The sequence below is a fragment of the Podarcis tiliguerta genome, assembly GCF_965153285.1.
Source record: "Podarcis tiliguerta genome assembly, chromosome: 2".
NCBI lineage: Eukaryota > Metazoa > Chordata > Lepidosauria > Squamata > Lacertidae > Podarcis > Podarcis tiliguerta.
This window is the reverse complement of record NC_139535.1, coordinates 19,144,541-19,163,703: the sequence shown is the minus strand read 5'-3', so window position 1 is coordinate 19,163,703 and position 19,163 is coordinate 19,144,541. Positions and strand designations below refer to the sequence as shown.

General features: G+C 49.9%; 1 protein-coding gene and 1 long non-coding RNA gene across 2 annotated transcripts in view; one reads left to right on the top strand and one right to left on the bottom strand.

Moving 5' to 3' along the window:
- The window catches only part of LOC310671182, a 361,314-nt gene that overhangs the window by 141,220 nt on the left and 200,931 nt on the right, over positions 1–19,163 (top strand). The window lies entirely within an intron of this gene.
- Positions 1–19,163, bottom strand: part of PLXNB1 (plexin B1) — a 160,750-nt gene that overhangs the window by 29,010 nt on the left and 112,577 nt on the right. Inside the window, exons 23-26 of the mRNA XM_083424540.1 lie at positions 17,004–17,180; positions 11,971–12,119; positions 10,868–10,968; positions 8,608–8,825 (exon numbers count right to left, since the gene is read on the bottom strand). Coding sequence (XP_083280666.1) covers positions 8,608–8,825; positions 10,868–10,968; positions 11,971–12,119; positions 17,004–17,180 — 645 coding nt within the window. The remainder of the gene's footprint in view (positions 1–8,607; positions 8,826–10,867; positions 10,969–11,970; positions 12,120–17,003; positions 17,181–19,163) is intronic.

Genomic DNA, 19,163 nt, shown 5'->3' with positions numbered 1-19,163 from the left:
GGAACAGCAGCGGGTCGACGCTTGGGCCCAGGAACGACTCCGGGAGCTGGCTGAAGGGTCCAGCCCACAGTATCCGGGGCTGGTCCTGCATCAGGGCCTTCTGCTGCACCACGGTCGTTTGTACATCCCGCCAGGGCCACTACGGCTGGAGGTTCTCCGGATGGCCCATGATGCCCCAGCAGCGGGGCACTTTGGACGGTATCGGACCACCCATCTGGTCAGTCGAGAGTTTTGGTGGCCCCGCCTGAAGGCTGACGTGGCTCGCTACGTTGCTGGTTGTGATGTCTGCCGGCGCGCCAAGGGACCTACCGGGCGACCCCCCGGCCTACTTCAGCCATTGCCAGTTCCACCGCACCCTTGGCACACGGTTTCGTTGGACTTTGTAGTGGACTTACCCTCGTCTCGTGGCTGTACCTGCCTTCTGGTTTTCGCCGACCATTTCACCAAGATGGTGCACTGCGCTCCCTGTCCATCTGTACCCACAGCCAAGGAAACTGCTCAGCTGTACCTTCAGCATGTCTTCCGCCTGCATGGCCTACCTGAGCGCGTGGTGTCCGACCGGGGCGTTCAGTTCACATCCCGGTTCTGGCAAGCACTACACCAGACCCTCGGGACGGAGGTCTGCCTCTCGTCAGCCTACCACCCACAGACCGATGGCCAGACGGAACGGGCGAACGCGGTGCTGGAGCAGTACCTCCGGTGTTACTGCAGCTACCAGCAGGATGACTGGGTCGACCACCTGGCATTGGCGGAGTTCGCCTACAATAACGCGGTGAATGCGTCCACCCAGCAGACCCCGTTCCAGGCCAGTTATGGTTATCATCCACGGCTGTTTCCAGAGGTGCTGCCGACATCCGCAGTCCCGGCGGTGACGGAGTGGCTTCAAGAGCTCCAGTCCCAGCAACAGCTTTTGGTGGAGCAACTGCACCAGGCCAAGGAAGCGTACAAGGCCCAGGCCGACCGCCACCGCCAGGTGGGGCCGGAACTTCGCGTCGGTGACCTGGTTTGGCTCTCCACTCGCCACCTCCACCCCTCTCGACCTTCGCGGAAGTTGGACGCCCGCTTCACCGGCCCGTTCCCTATCGTAGACCAAGTCTCTCCTGTGGCATTTCGTCTCCGGTTACCCGCAACCCTGAAGGTTCACCCGGTCTTCCACAGGTCCCTTTTGAGTCCGGTGGCCCCACCCGACGAGTTCCACCCGAACCGTCCCCGACCGCAGCCAGTGTTGGTTCGGGGAGAGCCTGAGTACGAGGTGGAACGCATCCTGGACTCCCGATACCGCAGGGGGAAGCTGCAGTATCTCATTGACTGGAAGGGGTACGGACCGGAGGACCGTTCCTGGGAACCAGCGGCCAACGTCCACGCACCTGCCTGCCTCCGAGAGTTCCATGCAACGTACCCCGGCAAGCCGGGTCCGGACCCTCGGTTGAGGGGGGGGCCTGGGAGGGGGGATGGTGTGATGGCCTGGGATTCCGATTCGGAGGATGAAACAGAGGAATCCCGGCCTGCACAGGAGTCCCCGCCTCCAGGGCCGGCTGAACTGGGGCCAGGCCTAGATGCTGAAGAGCCTGCACCTGTGGCAGTGCATCAGGAGCTGGTCCCAGGTGAAGCCCTTCTGGCCCCAGAGAGGCTTGACGACTCAGTGGCCACAGGTGAGCCTCCTCCAGGGCCCAGTAACCCTTCGGCCTCTCCTGATCTGCAGAGGTTTAGAGCAGAGAGGCGAAGGGAACTGGTTGCCCCCAGGAGGAGTGCTCGCCTTAAGGCCAGAGGAGGCGGGGCTCCTGGGGGCCGGGACCGCCCCTGGCCTTAGAAGAGGATAAAAGCCCAGTCAGCCCGGCCCCAGGTTGCGGGAGCAACGTCGTTGTTGGCTTCGGACCTTCCTGCGTTCTTGATCCCTGCTCGGCCTCCTGTTCCTGACTATCCGGTACTCCTGTTCCCTGCTCGGCCTCCTGTTCCCGACCATCCGGTGTTCCTGTTCCCTGCACAGCCTCCTGTTCCAGCGTTCCTGTTCTCCGCCCGGCACTCTGCCTCGGACCTTGCCCCTCTTCGTGTGGACTTTGCTACACCCAAGGTACCTTACCCCCGGGACCAGCACAGACGTACAGCTTCCAGGTCCACGGTTGCTGAAGCGCACGCCCACGCTTCCGGTGCGAAAATGTGCTTGGCCGCTGCTGGTGCCGCCTCTTCGAGGTATTGCGGCTTCCTGGACAGTGCATCTGCCATGATGTTGTTGTCGCCTGGGATGTACTCTATCCGGAAGTCGAAATCTGCAAAGAACTCCGCCCACCGTATGTGCCGCTGGTTCAGGAACCTTGCCGTGCGCCAGTACTCCAGGTTCTTATGGTCCGTGCGAACCTGCACTGTGTGTTTGGCTCCGATGAGGAAGTGCCGCCACGCCTTGAATGCTGCATGAATGGCCAGGAACTCCCTGTCCCAGATGGTGTAGTTCTGCTCTGACTTGCTGAGCTTTCGAGAGTAGAAGGCGCACGGTCTCCAGTTCCCCTGCGGGTCCTGCTGCAACAGTACAGCTCCCACGGCTCTGTCCGAGGCGTCCGTTTCAACCCTCATCGGTCTGCTGGGATTCACGTGCAGTAGCTGCTCTTCGGAGGAGAAGAGACGCTTGAGGTTCTGAAAGGACTGCTCCGCTTGCTCCGTCCAGATGAATTTCTTCTTCTTGGAGCTGAGCGTGTCTGTAATGGCCGCTGTCTGCATCGCGAACCCCTTGATGAACTTGCGGTAAAAGTTGGCGAAACCCACAAACCGCTGGACCTCCTTCCGGTTGCGCGGGCTCTTCCAGTCCAACACTGCTCGAACCTTGGCGCTGTCCATGGCTAGCCCCTTGTCCGACAACTTGTAGCCCAGGAAATCCACCTCCTTCCTGTCGAACTGGCACTTCTCCAGCTTGGCGTACAGCCTATGCTCCTGCAGTCGCTGCAGAACTTCCTTGACGTCTCCCTCGTGGGTCTCCTCCGATTCTGAGAATATCAGGATGTCGTCCAGGAAGCAGACGCATTTCTTGTAGAGGAGACCCGCCAGTACGTGATGCATGAAGGCTTGAAAACAGTGAGAGCCATTTTGTAATCCAAAGGGCATAACTCTGTATTCATAGGTGCCCAGGGGCATGAACATGGCCGTCTTCCACTCGTCGCCCTCCCGTATGCGGATCAAGTTGTACGCCCCTCGCAGATCCAACTTTGTGAAAACGCGTCCTTTCCTCACCGTTGCCAGCAGGTCATCTATTTTGGGCATGGGAAAGGCCGTGGGCTTGGTTCTGGAATTTAAAATTCTGAAGTCTACCACAAGTCTTTTTTGGGGCGTGTCCTTCTTCTTCACAAAGAATACAGGACTGCCCCCCACTGCCTTCAACTCCCGGATGAAACCGCGCTTCAAGTTGAGGTCTATGAACTCCCTGAGTTCCTGCATCTCGTCTTCAGACATGGAATACAGTTTCCCTGTTGGCAGCGTCGCCCCAGGCAGGAGGTCAATCTTGCAGTCATAGGGCCGGTGGGGAGGCAGCTTGTCCGCTTCTTTCTCGCAGAAAACCTCCAAAAACGCTGCATACTTGAGTGGCACTGCTTGCAGCGTTCCTAATTGTAGCTGCGGGTCATCTTCTCCCCCTTCCTGGTCAGGCAGAATGCAGTTTTCCGCACAGTAGGAGGAGCCGAAGGTCAGTTGGCGCTGGTACCACGCCAGCGCTGGACTGTGTCTGTGCAGCCAACTCATGCCCAATACTACAGGCGTGTCTGACAGGTGGGTGACATTGAAGCTGATGACTTCTCGGTGATTGCCAATTTGCATCACCATGGGAGGCGTTTGGTGCACCACTTGCCCCCCCAGCAATTCCCTGCCATCCACCGTGACCACCTGCAAAGGCAGCGTGGCCGGCAGTAGTGCTACTTTGTGCTTTTGAATGAAATCCAGTCCTATAAAGTCCGCGTTACTCCCAGAGTCAATGGTAATTGGCACTTCCATAGTGAGTCCATTGGGCAGTTGAAGCAACGCTGTAAGCTGCACCACTGGTTTGGGTGGGAGGGGGTCTGTGGGCTGCAAAATCTCTGGGGATTGCTTCACTGACTTGTCTGGCTGGACCCCAGTGCTTCTTCCTCCAGCCAGACTCTGCCGTTTCCCTGCAGTGGTTCTCCCTGGTAAGCTGTGTTTGATACTGTTGCAGAGGCTGCAGTGTGCTTATGGAGCCTCTGGGGACACTCTTTCGCCATGTGCTGAGCACTGTCACAGATGTAGCACTTCCTGTTCCCTCTAGGAAGCTTCGCTTTGGCTGCTCCCGGTGGTAAGGCTCTGGTAGCTGACTGAGCCCTGGCACCTCCAATCTCCATCGGTTCATCCCCCCCTCCTTGGGGGGGTGTGGATTGCGCACGCGCTGCATCTTTGGGAAAAAGGGGAGGTGCTTTCGCTGGTGTACGTCCCCAACGCCCTTCGTCTCTGTTCCATGGACGTTCTTCCAAACGCACCCCGATTTCCAGCGCCCTTTGAACCACTTGTTGAGTGGTCTTAGGTCTCTCTCCCCTTGCAATCTCATCTTTCACATTTGCATTCAATCCTTCCCAGAAAAGGTCTCTGACTGGAGCAGAATTCTTCTCCCACCCCAGCGCGTGGACTAATGCAAAAAAGCGGGCATGATACTGCCTTACACTGGCTTTGCCTTGTTTGAGACCATGTATGTCTCTTCTGGCAATATCGATGTCTATCTTTGATAAAAAACATGAATCCATCGCTTTAATGAACGCATCCGCATCTTGGAGCGCCGGATCATTATCTCTCCATAAATTTCTCAGCCACGCTTTGGCTTCCCCATGCAAATGGGATAGGATAAACCCCACTTTTTCTTTTTCATCTCTAAAGTCCTTTTCCAGCAGATTCAGCGCAAAGAGCAAGTCTGCTCGGAAATTAGGGTATTGTGGTAAACTCCCGTCGAAATGGGATACCAGGCTGCCTCCCCTCTTCCCCAGCCCTATGCCCTCTGGTTTGGGTCCCAGTTGCCCTTGTCTAGAAAGCATGTCCAACCTGGCTTGGAGATCCTTGCAGACTGTATCCATTTCCTCTTCCCTTTTTTTGGAGGCACGCACCTCTGCGTTGAGTTGAACCACAGCATTTCGCAGGTCTGTCAATTCCTGTTCTGTAGTCATCTTGTCTGATTCTTGTGAGCTCGCAAAGCACCACTTCTCTCCCCTCGCTACTTAGACTCACGTTGCGAGGTTCTTGGTGGAAAATCTTTTGTGGAGATGGAGCTTACTGTCAGGGCTGGCTCCTGGTCCCAGCTCACAGAGGACCAACGGTGGCTGGTATTTATGTACAAAAGTCTTTATTGAAGTACAGTATCCATTTCCACTCCGCAGCGCTCCAGCTCTACGTCTAGGCTTTAGACCGGCGTAGCTCCATCTGAGTCTCCGCCCCCTGTGCACCAGTTTAAGACTCTAATCTTACTCCACCTCTCCCTTCTCTCCTTTCTCCGCTGGGTCCTGCTGCCCTCCGGGGCCCCTGTCTCCCTGGATTCTTCTGAGGCTGACGATGACCCCCCCGACTCCTCCCGCTCTCTTCGGCGGGCTTTAGGACCTGGCTCTCTTCCCGGGCTGCCAACTGTGCCTCCCTCCTGTACATTTGAACTTGGCACGCGCGCGCGTTTAACTTTCCTGATGACCGTTTCCTCACTCCCCGACGGAGGTGTGGTCAATCCTGCCTCATGTTCTCCCGCTGGCAGCGCGCCACCTGATCCCGATGCCTGGGACTCCTCCCCCCTACTGCACTCTGGGGGGGACGTGGGCCCGGATTTCCAACTGCTACTCTCTGAGTCCCCTCTGCCCCCTTCTTCCCGAGGTGTTCCTCTGGGCACTCCCCTTGCCCTGACCATGGGAGCTCCTTTCTGTGAATCGTCCGATTCACTGGAAAGACTCAGAGACCTCGGATCGCTGTTATCGCTGACATTTCCTTCGGACTCCTCCCCTTCACTCTCCATTTCCTCCTTATCCTGTGCCTCTGCTCCTGAACCCCTGACAGTACGCCATCCCTGTGCCGGCTAATCTGTACTTTCTGTCTCTGAGCTTTCTGTTTGGCTACTCTCACTGCACGCCTAGTCCTTGGGGAGTGGGGCTCAGGAATGCTCTCCAAAGACACAGAGCCTGTCAGCTGTCTCTACCCTAGTGTTTCTTCTTCCAATATTCCCCAGCTTTTACCCTCTGAACTATGTCCTTCCGCAAACCACTGTTCTGAATCTATACTGTCCTCCTGTTCTTGGGGGGGGGGGGGGAAACCATTCCTCCTCAGTCCAGCCCCTGACATCCTGCAACACCAAGTGATCGTTCAAGTGTTGAAATGAACACCTCCATCACGCGGGCAGTGAACAAAACAGCCTGGAAAAGAGGAGACTGAGAGAAGATATGAGAGCCGCCTTCAGATACAGTGGTACCTCGGGTTAAGAACTTAATTTGTTCTGGAGGTCCGTTCTTAACCTGAAACTGTACTTAGCCTGAGGTACCACTTTAGCTAATGGGGCCTCCCGCTGCCACCACGCCACCGCCGCTTGATTACTGTTCTCATCTTGAAGCAAAGTTCTTAACCGAGGTACTACTCGCTTCCACGGCGCTGGAAATCGCGTCTGCGCAGACGCGATCCGGCCCACGGAGCGATGTCCACGGGAGTGAGCCCACCCAGGTGAGGTAAACCTTGCCGCTAACAACAAATTTAATCAGGGCAGCTAACAACAAATTTAAAACACTTAATTATAAAAGCAACATAAAATACAGTATAAAAGCATGAATAACAATAAAATTCAAAAATCAATTTAGGGGAAATAAGCATTAGATTATTGCCAGGGCTAGCTGGCTGAATTGGTCCTACTTGGGCAAGTGAGGAGACTGGGGAGAATTAGCTGTGGGGTCTCATAGTGGGTGATCTTCATAAAAGGGGAGGGGAAGGGGAGGGAAATAAAAGATCAGGCTGAATTCAAATTAAAGGCCAGGCAGATGGGACAGTGGAACGACTCCCTATGGAGATGGTAGACTCTCCTTCCCTGGAGGTTTTCAAGCAGAGGTTGGGTGGCCACCTGCCATGGAAACTTTAGCTGAGTTTCTTCAAGTACAAATCCATTTAGGTCGCAATAAGTGTGTTCACTTCTCTAACTTGTGTGACCTACGTGGACTCTTTCAGTGATCTAAAAACCTTTCAGTCTGGTGAATATGGAAGCAAAAGTGAGTAACCTGGAACCTGTACAGAAACTTTGTGTTAAATGTGCCAACTCAGAACTAGTAATACTGCCACTGTTGTCAAACTTCTTACAACCTACCTCTCTAAACTTGTATGCTAGTTGCAATAACTTCTGTTATCATGATGGAATCAATTTTATACTCAAGCAATAATGATTTATTAGTAGAAGAAGAGGAAGGTTACAAATTAAAACCATTTGATCAAGTAAAAGATAAGCTAAATCGGTTACATTACCATCAGATCAATGAATTGTATAAATTGGATAAGAAAAATGGTTTTGCTTTTGAAAAATCTAAGTTGGAGACGGAGTTGTTGGATACTAAAGGTAAAAATTTATCTAAAATGTACAAGCTACTGTTGGAGTGGCATACAAAAGATGAACAAGTTAAATCTGATAGACTGGGCAAGAGATGTAAGACACAATATAATGTTTGAGGACCGGGAAAGATTGTGGAAGAAAGGGGTCAAGTTCACCGCATGTACTTCGTTAAAGGAAAATATAATGAAAATGATGTATAGATGGTATTTGACTCCTGTAAAATTAGCAAAGATATATCATAATTGTGACAATATATGTTGGAAATGTAAAGAAAAGGAAGGAACCTTTTATCATATGTGGTGGACCTGTCCCAAGGTGAAAGGCTTCTGGGAAAAGATTTATAATGAATTCAAAAAAAAATGTTGAAATATACATTTATAAAGAAACCAGAGGCCTTTCTTCTTGGAATAACAGGTTTGGAATTGCCCAAGAAAGATGTTAAAAGTATTTTTGTATGCCACAACTGCTACTCGTATTTTGTTAGCTAAAAAGTGGAAAACCCAAGAATTACCAACAATAGAAGAATGGCAGATGAAGATGATGGATTTTTCGGAGCTAGCTGACCTAACTGGAAGAGTCCGCGACCAGAAGGAGGAGAAGTATCAGGAAGAGTGGAATAAATTTAATGATTTATAAATAATTAAATAAATACATTTAGTTAAATTTGTTAAGTTAAATTAACTGAAAATAGCTTGCAGATACCTAATGGGCTTAGGATTTTATTTATGTTAAGTGATGAATTAATATGTTTAAGGTGAAGATCTAAGGATGTTAATGTTTAAGTTAAATTTCATAAGAATTGGGATTTGGAAAACTGTTAAAAGGACATGCAATGAAATACAACCAAGGGGAAGTGAGGAAGTCACTTAACAAAGTGAATAAGTGTAATTTTCAATAAGGCTATGATTTATGTTTGTTTGTCTTGTGTGTTTGTTTGTTTATAATATTGTGAAAACTAGTACAATTTTTACAATATTAATTTTATACTCAAGCAATAAAGAGTTGATAAAAAAAAGAGGTGTGATTTTTGCTTTACTTCAATACAAAAGCACCTGTTCCTGAAAACATACCTTGGTGAGAAAGAGCTTACTGTTGAGGAGGTTGGAGAGTTGCACCAAGCCTTGTTCGACCGTCTGCCTCCGGCATTCTGGCACGTCCAGGTCCCTTTGCAGAGGCGACTCGCGGTGGCCTGGGAAGAAGACACGCTCTGCGTAGGACTTGTAGTCCAAGAAGGGAATCCCGGTGCCAACCAAGTCGCTGGTGAGGTCCATCATCTCCGTCATGAGGTCTGCAACGAAAGGAAAAAAGCCCAGGTGATGAGTGTGGGAATCAGGAAATGAAAGGAAGCTTCCTTATGTAATCTCAGACTATTGGTCCGTCCAGCCCAGTATTATCTATTCTGGTTGGCAGCTGCTCTCCAGGGTATCAGACAGGAGTCTTTTCAAGCCGTCCCGGGAGATGCCAGGAAATTCTGCATAGACTCCACCACATGGGTAGGCAAACTAAGGCCCGGGGGCTGGATCCGGCTCAAGCGCCTTCTAAATCTGGCCCGCGGACGGTCCGGGAATCAGCCTTTTACATGAGTAGAATCAGCATTTTACATGAGTAGAATGCGTCCTTTTATTTAAAATGCATCTCTGGGTTATTTATGGGGCATAGGAATTTGTTCATTTCCCCCCAAAAAATATAGTCCGGCCCCCCAAAAGGTCTGGGATACAGTGGACCGGCCCTCTGCTGAAAAGGTTTGCTGACCCCTGCTCTACCACTAAGCTTCTAGTACTAAAAATGTCCCTTTGTTATTATTTTAATGGAGCTCCAGCCATTTTTCTCGCATTGGGAAGGTCCTGTGAGATTCCCCTGCAGCCTTAAAAGTTCAAAAAGGAGAGCAGCCTATGCAGAAGGGATTCTTCCTATTTCATGGGTTTGGCTGCCTAACATAATAGCATCATAATGAATAGATCAGCAATCCTGATGTGGCAAAAGAGGCAATTCACAGCATCGGCCTTGAAAGAAACCTGCATTGTGAGACTGAGGGAACGTGGTGGACCTGTATGTGGTCGACCTGTAAAAGGGTAAAAGAGCATTGGGAAATAATCCATAATGAATTGAAAAAAATGTTTAAAAGTACATTTCCAAAAAAAACCCACCCCAGAGTCCTTTTTGTTGGGGATAATTTAGACGGAAATTCCCAGGTGTCAAAATAGATTATTAATGCATGCCACTGCTGTGGCTTGTGTTTTCTTAGCCCAAAAATGGAAATTGAGCAAAGTCCCAACTAAAGAAGAATGGCAACTTAAACTGATGGGATAAGCGCAGCTTGCGGACCTAACATATAGAATAAGAGAACAAGAAGAACATTGGAAAATGTCTAGTGAAGATATGGAGGGAAATTGTGTTTATCTGAAAATGTGGGCAGCATTAACATAAATTCAACAGTGTAAACAAGTTTTGATGGATGTAATAATGGAATACTGAATGGCTTAGTTTGTATAAAATATGCAAGGATTGGAAAGAGAAGAAGGGAAGTCATTGGAAAGAGCTCCATCTGGCACGTAGGCTGAGACCCTACCTGCCTGCAGACTGTCTCGCCAGAGTGGTGCATGCTCTGGTTATCTCCCGCTTGGACTACTGCAATGCGCTCTACGTGGGGCTACCTTTGAAGGTGAACCGGAAACTACAACTAATCCAGAATGTGGCAGCTAGACTGGTGATTGGGAGCGGCCGCCGAGACCATATAACACCGGTCTTGAAAGACCTACATTGGCTCCCAGTATGTTTCCGACCACAATTCAAAGTGTTGGTGCTGACCTTTAAAGCCCTAAACAGCCTCAGTCCAGTATATCTGAAGGAGCGTCTCCACCGCGTTCGTTCTGCCCGGACACTGAGGTCCAGCTCCGAGGGCCTTCTGGCGGTTCCCTCACTGCGAGAGGCCAAGTTACAGGGAACCAGGCAGAGGGCCTTCTCGGTAGTGGCGCCCGCCCTGTGGAACGCCCTCCCATCAGATGTCAAAGCGATAAACAACTACCTGACATTCTGAAGACATCTGAAGGCAGCCCTGTTCAGGGAAGTTTTTAATATGTGACATTTTAGTGTATTTTTCATCTTTGTTGGAAGCCGCCCAGAGTGGCTGGGGAAACCCAGCCAGATGGGCGGGGTACAAATAATAAATTATTATTATTATAATATTATTATTATTGATATTTTAAGGTTCTTTAAATGAATGTCCTAAATTGTAAAACAGAAAATTTAATAAAAATTATAGAAAGAAGAAGAAGGGAACTTGCATTCCCAGGGACAGATGAAGGGAGAAGCTCCTTCCACTCCTCTTACCAGTGAATTCTTTTTTGCACCGGTCCCGGACACTCGTCTCCAGGTTTTCCAGCTGGATCTGAACTTTTTTGTAATCCCTCAGGGCCTGCTTGCTCTTCCTCCTGGAAAGAAAAACCATCACCATCATATGCTAAAGTCGGTCCCTTCTAATCACAGTGTAGCTCTTTGTTTCTATGCAAGAGAATCACCCCAGGTTTTGCAGCCACAAAACCAAATTAACCGTGCAAAAAGGAAACAGCGAGCTGTACAGCTAGGCTGATATTTTCATCCAAGCCTTTTTGGGACATTCTCAGACGCAGCAACAAAAAGGCTTTCAACTATCCCCCGTGCTAGGGTTGCTTGAAGAGCAAAAAAAGCAGACAGCCTGAGCCGCTGCCAGCCCGAGCCGGGGGAAAAGGAGCAAAGAACTCTTTCCCTGGCTCAGGCTGGCAGCTGTTGCAGTGTGCAGAGCAGCCCAAGCCCCCAAACCCCAGACATTTCCTTTAAAATGAAAAATCCGCTCGGGTGGGCATGTTGGTCCCCCAAAAGAGGACATGTCCACGTTTTCCCGGATGTATGGCAACCCTACCCCCATGCTGCACTTTGACGTCCCAACAATCGAGGCTTCAAAGTGCAGCATCACCTGTTGTCATAGTGATGTCAGGTAACTGACCCTGATCACCTGTCTAAATTTGTCTGCCAGGAGTCGGGGAGATAAGGACCTGGCAGACAGAAAAGCTTCCTCGCTCCTGTCTTATAGGGTTGCTGTAAGGGATGCAACGAGATAATGCATGGGATGCACTTTGAAAGCTTCATCACTAGCTTGCCCGAACCTGGTGCCCTTCAGGTATTTTGGACACAACTCCCATCAGCCCCTGCCAAGTATGATCTCTGGTGTGGAAACAGGAAGAAAGTTCCCACTGCTCTAAGCAACTCTGAGCAGTTCCTGCTTCAGCGCCAATGTACTCTGTTCCCAAAGAGCAAATCTGTGTTGCTGTTTTTCCACAAACAGAACAGGTCACACAACCTAACTGGCTTTTCTCACATGTCGACTGCAGGGCCTGGCTAGGCCTATGGAATATGGTCCTGCGGACAGGCCGGCAAGCTTCCTCCTTCCTCCTCACCTGTAGATGAAGACGATGATGAGGACAATCAGAGCAACAAAGGAGGCGACAACCCCCAAGCCAATCTGGGCCTCCACGGGGAAGGTCAGCTGACTCTCTGTGTCATACTGCACACGGCCCAGGCGGAATTGGTTGTTGCCCATTTGAACCTGCGGGAGGACAAGAGGATGGAAAACTGATTTCATGTGAAGGTGAGGAGCCTCCATTATTATTATTACTATTACTACTACTATTTCCATGATGTATGTCCCAATCATTATCTATCTATCTATCTATCTATCTATCTATCTATCTATCTATCTATCGTCTATCATCTATCTACACGAATATATTTACTAAATTTGGGAAGGATTATAATAGTGGGTTGACACGATCTTCCAATATCGCACATAGTTCAGTCTGAACAAGGAAAACAAATGGAAGAAAAAACTAAACAAAAGGATTTTTCATCACCGACCATTTTATCTTTTCACGGGGTTCAGCAAACGATGCTGTTGGAGATGCTTAAGATATGGGCTGTTTATTACTGCTATAATAATTTTTACTTTTTTGTGCTTTACCTAGCTGCAGTTTCTGAAACCTCAGTTCCTTCGTTAATGCATTAAAAATAAATAAATCATCCCATGACAAATAAAATGCTTGTTGTTATGCCTTCAGATAAGCATACCTTGTGGGCTCGCTTTTCAGATAGAGCGGGAAAAACAACCCCAGACCCTATTATACCAATACAGTGGTACCTCTAGTTGTGGACACGATCTGTTCCATCCAGGGTGCCATTCGCACCCTAGAATCATAGAATCATAGAGTTGGAAGAGACCACAAGGGCCATCGAGTCCAACCCCCTGCCAAGCAGGAAACACCATCAGAGCCTGGAAACTCCTGACATATGGTTGTCAAGCCTCTGCTTAAAGACCTCCAAAGAAGGAGACTCCACCACACTCCTTGGCAGCAAATTCCACTGTCGAACAGCTCTTATTGTCAGGAAGTTCTTCCTAATGTTTAGGTGGAATCTTCTTTCTTGTAGTTTGGATCCATTGCTCCATGTCCGCTTCTCTAGAGCAGCAGAAAACAACCTTTCCCCACCCTGAAAAGTCCGCAACTAGAGCGGCGCTTCTGCACAAGTGCAGGGCGCAATAGAGAGCTTCTGCGCATGCATGAAGCACGCAGAACGCTTCTGCGCATGCGCGCGCACACACACACAGTGAAACCCGGAAGTATACACTTCCAGGTTTGTTGCGTTTGCAAGCCGAAAAGACGAAGCATGAACCTAATGCAACACGAGGTTGTTGTTGTTGTTTAGTCGTTCAGTCGTGTCCGACTCTTCGTGACCCCATGGACCAGAGCACGCCAGGCACTTCTGTCTTCCACTGCCACCCGCAGTTTGGTCAGATTCATGTTTGTAGCTTCGAGAACACTGTCTAACCATCTCGTCCTCTGTCGTCCCCTTCTCCTTGTGCCCTCCATCTTTCCCAACATCAGGGTCTTTTCCAGTGAGTCTTCTCTTCTCATGAGGTGGCCAAAGTATTGGAGCCTCAGCTTCAGGATCTGTCCTTCCAGTGAGCACTCAGGGCTGATTTCCTTCAGAATGGATGCGTTTGATCTTCTTGCAGTCCATGGGACTCTCAAGAGTCTCCTCCAGCACCAGAATTCAAAAGCGTCAATTCTTCGGCGATCAGCCTTCTTTATGGTCCAGCTCTCACTTCCATACATCACTACTGGGAAAACCATAGCTTTTACTATACGGACCTTTGTTGGCAAGGTGATGTCTCTACTTTTTAAAATGCTGTCTAGGTTTGCCATTGCTTTCCTCCCAAGAAGCAGGCGTCTCTTAATTTCGTGGCTGCTGTCACCATCTGCAGTGATCATGGAGCCCAAGAAAGTAAACACGAGGTACAACTGTATTATAAAGTGGCAGTTTCTAAGTATTTCCTGCTTTTCCCCACCAGATGGACCCAGTGTCACAGAAGACCAAACATCTCCGAAACTTAGTGCCAGTGGCAAAGGAGAAACCATGGTGTGGTGTTGCTAGTTTGACCCTATTCTGGCACAGTCTCCGTGCATGTAAGCAAGCATGCAAGGGGACGTGAGGATGTATTGCTGAGTCCTGCCCCCTCTGGTATTATTGTTTTTCACCCAGTTCTGAACCCTCCACACAAATTGAAGGGCAAAGGTCCGAAGTGGGGAGCCTCCATGATTCCTGCGCAATTACAGAAACCTGCCTGCGCAGCAGTAATCATAGCAGTGGCGTAGCGTGGGGGGTGCAGGGGGGGCCGGCCGCACCAGGCACAACATCTGGGGGTTAGGGTTAGGGGGCGCAAATCCACGGGTTAGGGGGCGCAAATTACTTGCCTTGCCCCGGGTGCTGACAACCCACGCTACGCCACTGAATCATAGACTTAGAAGGGACCCTAAGGGTCATGTAGTCCAACCCGCTGCAGTGCAAGAGGAAAGTGGAGAGGCGGCTCCTCACTTCAGACCTTCGACCCTCAAGTTCCTGGAGGGCTGTACACAGAATGAAGTTAAGGGGCCAGAAGAAGACGGGACTGCCAAGATGCTCCCCTCTCATGTAATTGCTTATGTGCGGCTACAGCAAACAGCTGCATAGGGCTCCGCACAAATCGTCATGATTAGTGGTGTCAGTGAGGACCTTCTCTTGTGACCATCCCAAGAAGGTACCCATCAGCTCTATTCCTGTTATGGAACCAAGGGGGGCGGTGACCCAAAAATGTTTGGCAACCACTGCTTTATGCGATATCCCTGCAAACCGCTTTTTACTGACAAGATCCTCAGTCCACCACAGTATATTAGGGGAGTGACTGGCAAAGGGGAGCTGGATAAAAATAGCCGTTCCTGCTCAGAAGCTGTGCTGCTTTTTAACCTCTTGGTATTAAACCTTCGTCAAATTTTGCTTCCAACTGCAATTGAAGAAGCAGCCCACAAAGCGATAGAGTACTTGCTGGGGTCTGCCACCATGATAAATATTTTATTTTACAGAATGTGTGTACCGCTAATTGTACAGAAGGAGGAGGAGGAGGAGGAGGAGGAGGAGGAGGAGGAGGAGAAGAAGAAGAAGAAGAAGAAGAAGAAGAAGAAGAAATAATAGAAGAAGCAGCAGCAGCTCAAAGCAGTTTACATAAAATACACACATTAAAATGATATGGAAAAGCCAGAAACTTGAAAAAAGAACAAACTGACCTAAAAAAATCCAAAGGCAACATAGAAATAAAACCAACATTTAAAATAAAATTATATACATTTAAAAAATAAAACAACACATTAAGAGGCATGTCAACTTTATCTATCCAAGGGAACAAAAGGTTTTAAACAAATTTGGCTACAAGATGTGAAGCAGGCGAAAAGGGTCTCTGCTGTGGGGTTTTTTTCCCTTCCAGTTTTGCTAATTGGCGGCTCCGCAAGGCCCACTTTGAAGATAAGGGAGCTGTTGTTCTCAGAGGCCCTCTTTCACCCTTCCTTCCCACATCCAGTGTCAGAAGTAAATCCCACCCACCCACCTCAACTGCTTTTAATCCCATGAGGGAACAAAAGAGCACCATTTATACCCGCTTTCTCCACCCCCAACCACCTCCACAATGCCCCAAAATGGACTATTAATAACCACATTAAAAAAAAACCAACCCAACTTTTTTTCAATGCACCCTCTTTTAGGCCCAAAAGAGTTCCTTACAGATGGAACTCTGAAGAAAATTACCGTATTTTTCACTCCATAGGGTGCACCTGACCATAGGGCGCACCTAGTTTTTAGAGGAGGAAAATACGGAAAAAAATATTCTGAATCAAATGTTGCACTAAACTATTTAAATCAGCAAAGCGGGTGGCTCCTGTCCACTTTGCTGCTTTAAATTGAGCCTCAGAGGAGGGTAGGAAGGGGAACCATGGCTTATCTAAGTCCAGTTAATAATGCTGAGCCTGACTTATGGCCATCGAGATTAGCCTGGCCATCTCAGTGGAAATCTGGGGAGGCTGGGGTGGACTTTCAGTGGTCAAAGTGTGGTTGTGTTTTCCTGCCGTTTGCACCCCTGCACCCAGCTTCGAGGGAAGGAAGCGGAGCCATGGATCCTCTGCTCGCAACTGCAGTGGATTCCCTCCACTTTGAAGCAGGAAAGTGGGAGAGGAGCTGCTTACACAAGTGTAAGCTGCTCCCCTCCCACTTTGCTGCTTCAAAGGGAGCCCGGGAGAAGGGAATCTGCTGCATTTGCCAGCAGAGGATCTATGGTCCCCTTCCTTCCCTCCTCTGTAGTTGCTTTGAAGGAGGAAAGTGGGAGAGGAGCTGCTTACACAAGTGTAAGCTGCTCCCCTCCCACTTTCCTGCTTCAAAGCAATCACGGAGGAGGAATCCGCTGCAGCCGTCCCCTTCCTTCTCTCCTCCGTAGTTGCTTTGAAGCAGGAAAGTGGGAGAGGAGCTGCTTACACGAGTGTAAGCTGCTCCCCTCCCACATTGCCGCTTCAAAGGGAGCCCGGGAGGAGGGAATCTGCTGCAGCTTCCCCCACCTCCCGCAGAAGCCGCGAGCTCTTTAAAGGGGCTGCGCGGCTTCTCCTGGCTTTTCTGGGAGGTGGAGGGATTCCCCCACCTCGTAGAAAAGCCTGCAGGAGCCGCACAGCCTTTAAAGAGGGCGCCGCTCTTGGGGGCTTTTCCCCCAGGAGGGAGAAGGGACTGATGCGGCCAGTCAGTCCCTTCTCCCTCCTGGAGAAAAGCCTGCAAGAGCGCGGCTCTTGAGGGCTTTTCCCGCCTGCCTCCCCCCCTGCATTCGCTCCATAGGATGCACACACATTTTCCCTTGCTTTTTAGGAGGGAAAAAGTGCATCCTATGGTGCGAAAAATACGGTATTTTCCCTTCCTTTCGTCAGTCCCGGCTTATTGTGTTCTAATTCCCAGGCAGGCATTCCCTCCTTCGCCCACCGGGTGCCATGTGCCCCCCCCCCGCCATCTTATCCAACTCTTCGCTTTCCCTCACGGTCCACCCCGCTCCCTATCCCGGTTCGAGTTCTTCCCCTTGCCAATATCCACCCCTTACTGTGAACTCTGGCAAAGAGTCTGTGCCTTCCCGCTTGGCCCGGTGCAGAGGGGCCGGTTGCTCGGCGGGGGGTTCGCAATAGAGGTGGTTCTTCGTCAGGGTCTTGACCGAGCAGACGCCAACTCCGATCATAGCTTTCACCTCCTCTTTGGAAATGGCCAGGTCCAGGTTCTCCCCCTGGAGGAAAGAGACCGAGGCAGTCAGGAGAAGGCAAGTTGTTTTTGTCGCTTGGCGGCCCAGTTTGCACGCAACGCTAAGCCAAGCCACGGTTTAGTGTTGATATACAGTGGTGCCTCGCAAGACGAAAAGAATCCGTTCCGCGAGTCTCTTCATCTTGCGGTTTTTTTCGTCTTACGAAGCAAGCCCATTAGCGGCTTAGCGGGCTTAGCGGATCAGCTGTTAAGCGGCTTAGCGGCTTGGGAAAAGGGGGGGGAAGGAAAAAAAACCCGCAGGAACTCGCAAGACATTTTCGTCTTGCGAAGCAAGCCCATAGCAAATTCGTTTTGCGAAGCACCTCCAAAACAGAAAACCCTTTCGTCTAGCGGGTTTTCCGTCTTGCGAGGCATTCGTCTTGCGGGGCACCACTGTATATCGCCGTTTAGCTGACAACAGTGGCAGGACTGGAGAAGCGAAGTGACGGTTTGGCTTAGGGTGTTGTCTGAATGCAGACTTGTGGTTTGTCTCACTCCAGATAAACCATAGCCTGTAACAGAGGTTTGTTCTTCATTTATAGCTTGTGGCTGTTTATTATTTATATAAAGGTAAAGGTAAAGGGACCCCTGACCATTAGGTCCAGTCATGACCGACTCTGGGGTTGCGGTGCTCATCTCGCTTTATTGGCTGAGGGAGCCGGCGTACATCTTTCGGGTCATGTGGCCAGCATGACTAAGCCGCTTCTGGCGAACCAGAGCAGCGCACGGAAATGCTGTTTACCTTCCCGCCGGAGCGGTACCTATTTATCTACTTGCACTTTGACGCGCTTTTGAACTGCTAGGTGGGCAGGAGCAGGGACCGAGCAACGGGAGCTCACTCCGTCGCGGGGATTTGAAACGCCAACCTTCTGATTGGCAAGTCCTAGGCTCTGTGGTTTAACCCACAGCACCACCCGCATCCCTATATATACCCCATTCATAAAAAAATACCAGAGTGGTTTACAACAATTGTACACGAAAGCATACGGTAAAAGCTATACGAAAACGTTGAAGTCAGCTAACTACAAGGGGAGACAAACTATGAGCCCAGGTTAGGACAACATGCTGTGCCAAACCATGGCTTAGCTCGCAGCAGGACTGGAAGAGCCAAGTGTCCACAGTCTCAACCTCAGGAACCCTCACCGTCGCGTTATAACATGTTCTGGCACTGCATACAAACAGAGCCAATTTATTTTATATCAATGAATCCCATAACACTTTCCAAATTAAATAGTGCTATTGTTACAGGCACAAATGTACAGGCACAGGGTCGTTACAGGCACAGATGTAACTTTAAAGGTCTTGTGACTTTCACAGACAGTGCTTTATATTGCGTGACACTGGTCCATTGGTCACACAGTATTGCCTACACTAACCAGTAGCAGTTCTCCAGGGTTTCCAGCAGGGGGTCTCCCACAATCCTACCTGGATATGCTGAGGATTGAACCTAGAACACTGGCTCCCAGTACGTTTCGGAGCACAATTCAAAGTGTTGGTGTTAACCTTTAAAGCCCTAAACGGTCTTGGCCCAGTATACCTGAAGGAGCGTCTCCACTGGACACTGAGGTCCAGCGCCGAGGGCCTTCTGGCGGTTCCCTCACTGCGAGAAGCAAAGCTACAGGGAGCCAGGCAGAGGGCCTTCTCGGTAGTGGCGCCCGCCCTGTGGAACGCCCTCCGACCAGATGTCAAAGAGAAAAATAACTACCCGGCATTTCCAAGACATCTGAAGGCAGCCCTGTTCAGGGAAGTTTTCAATGTGTGACATTTTAATGTATTTTTAATCTTTTGTTGGAAGCTGCCCAGAGTGGCTGGGGAAACCCAGCCAGATGGGCGGGGTATAAATAAATAAATTATTATTATTATTATTATTATTATTATTATTATTATTATTATTATTAAAGCTTCTACATGCCAAGCAACTGCTCTACCACTAGCTATGACCCTTCCCCACCAAAAAGAGTCTAGAGAT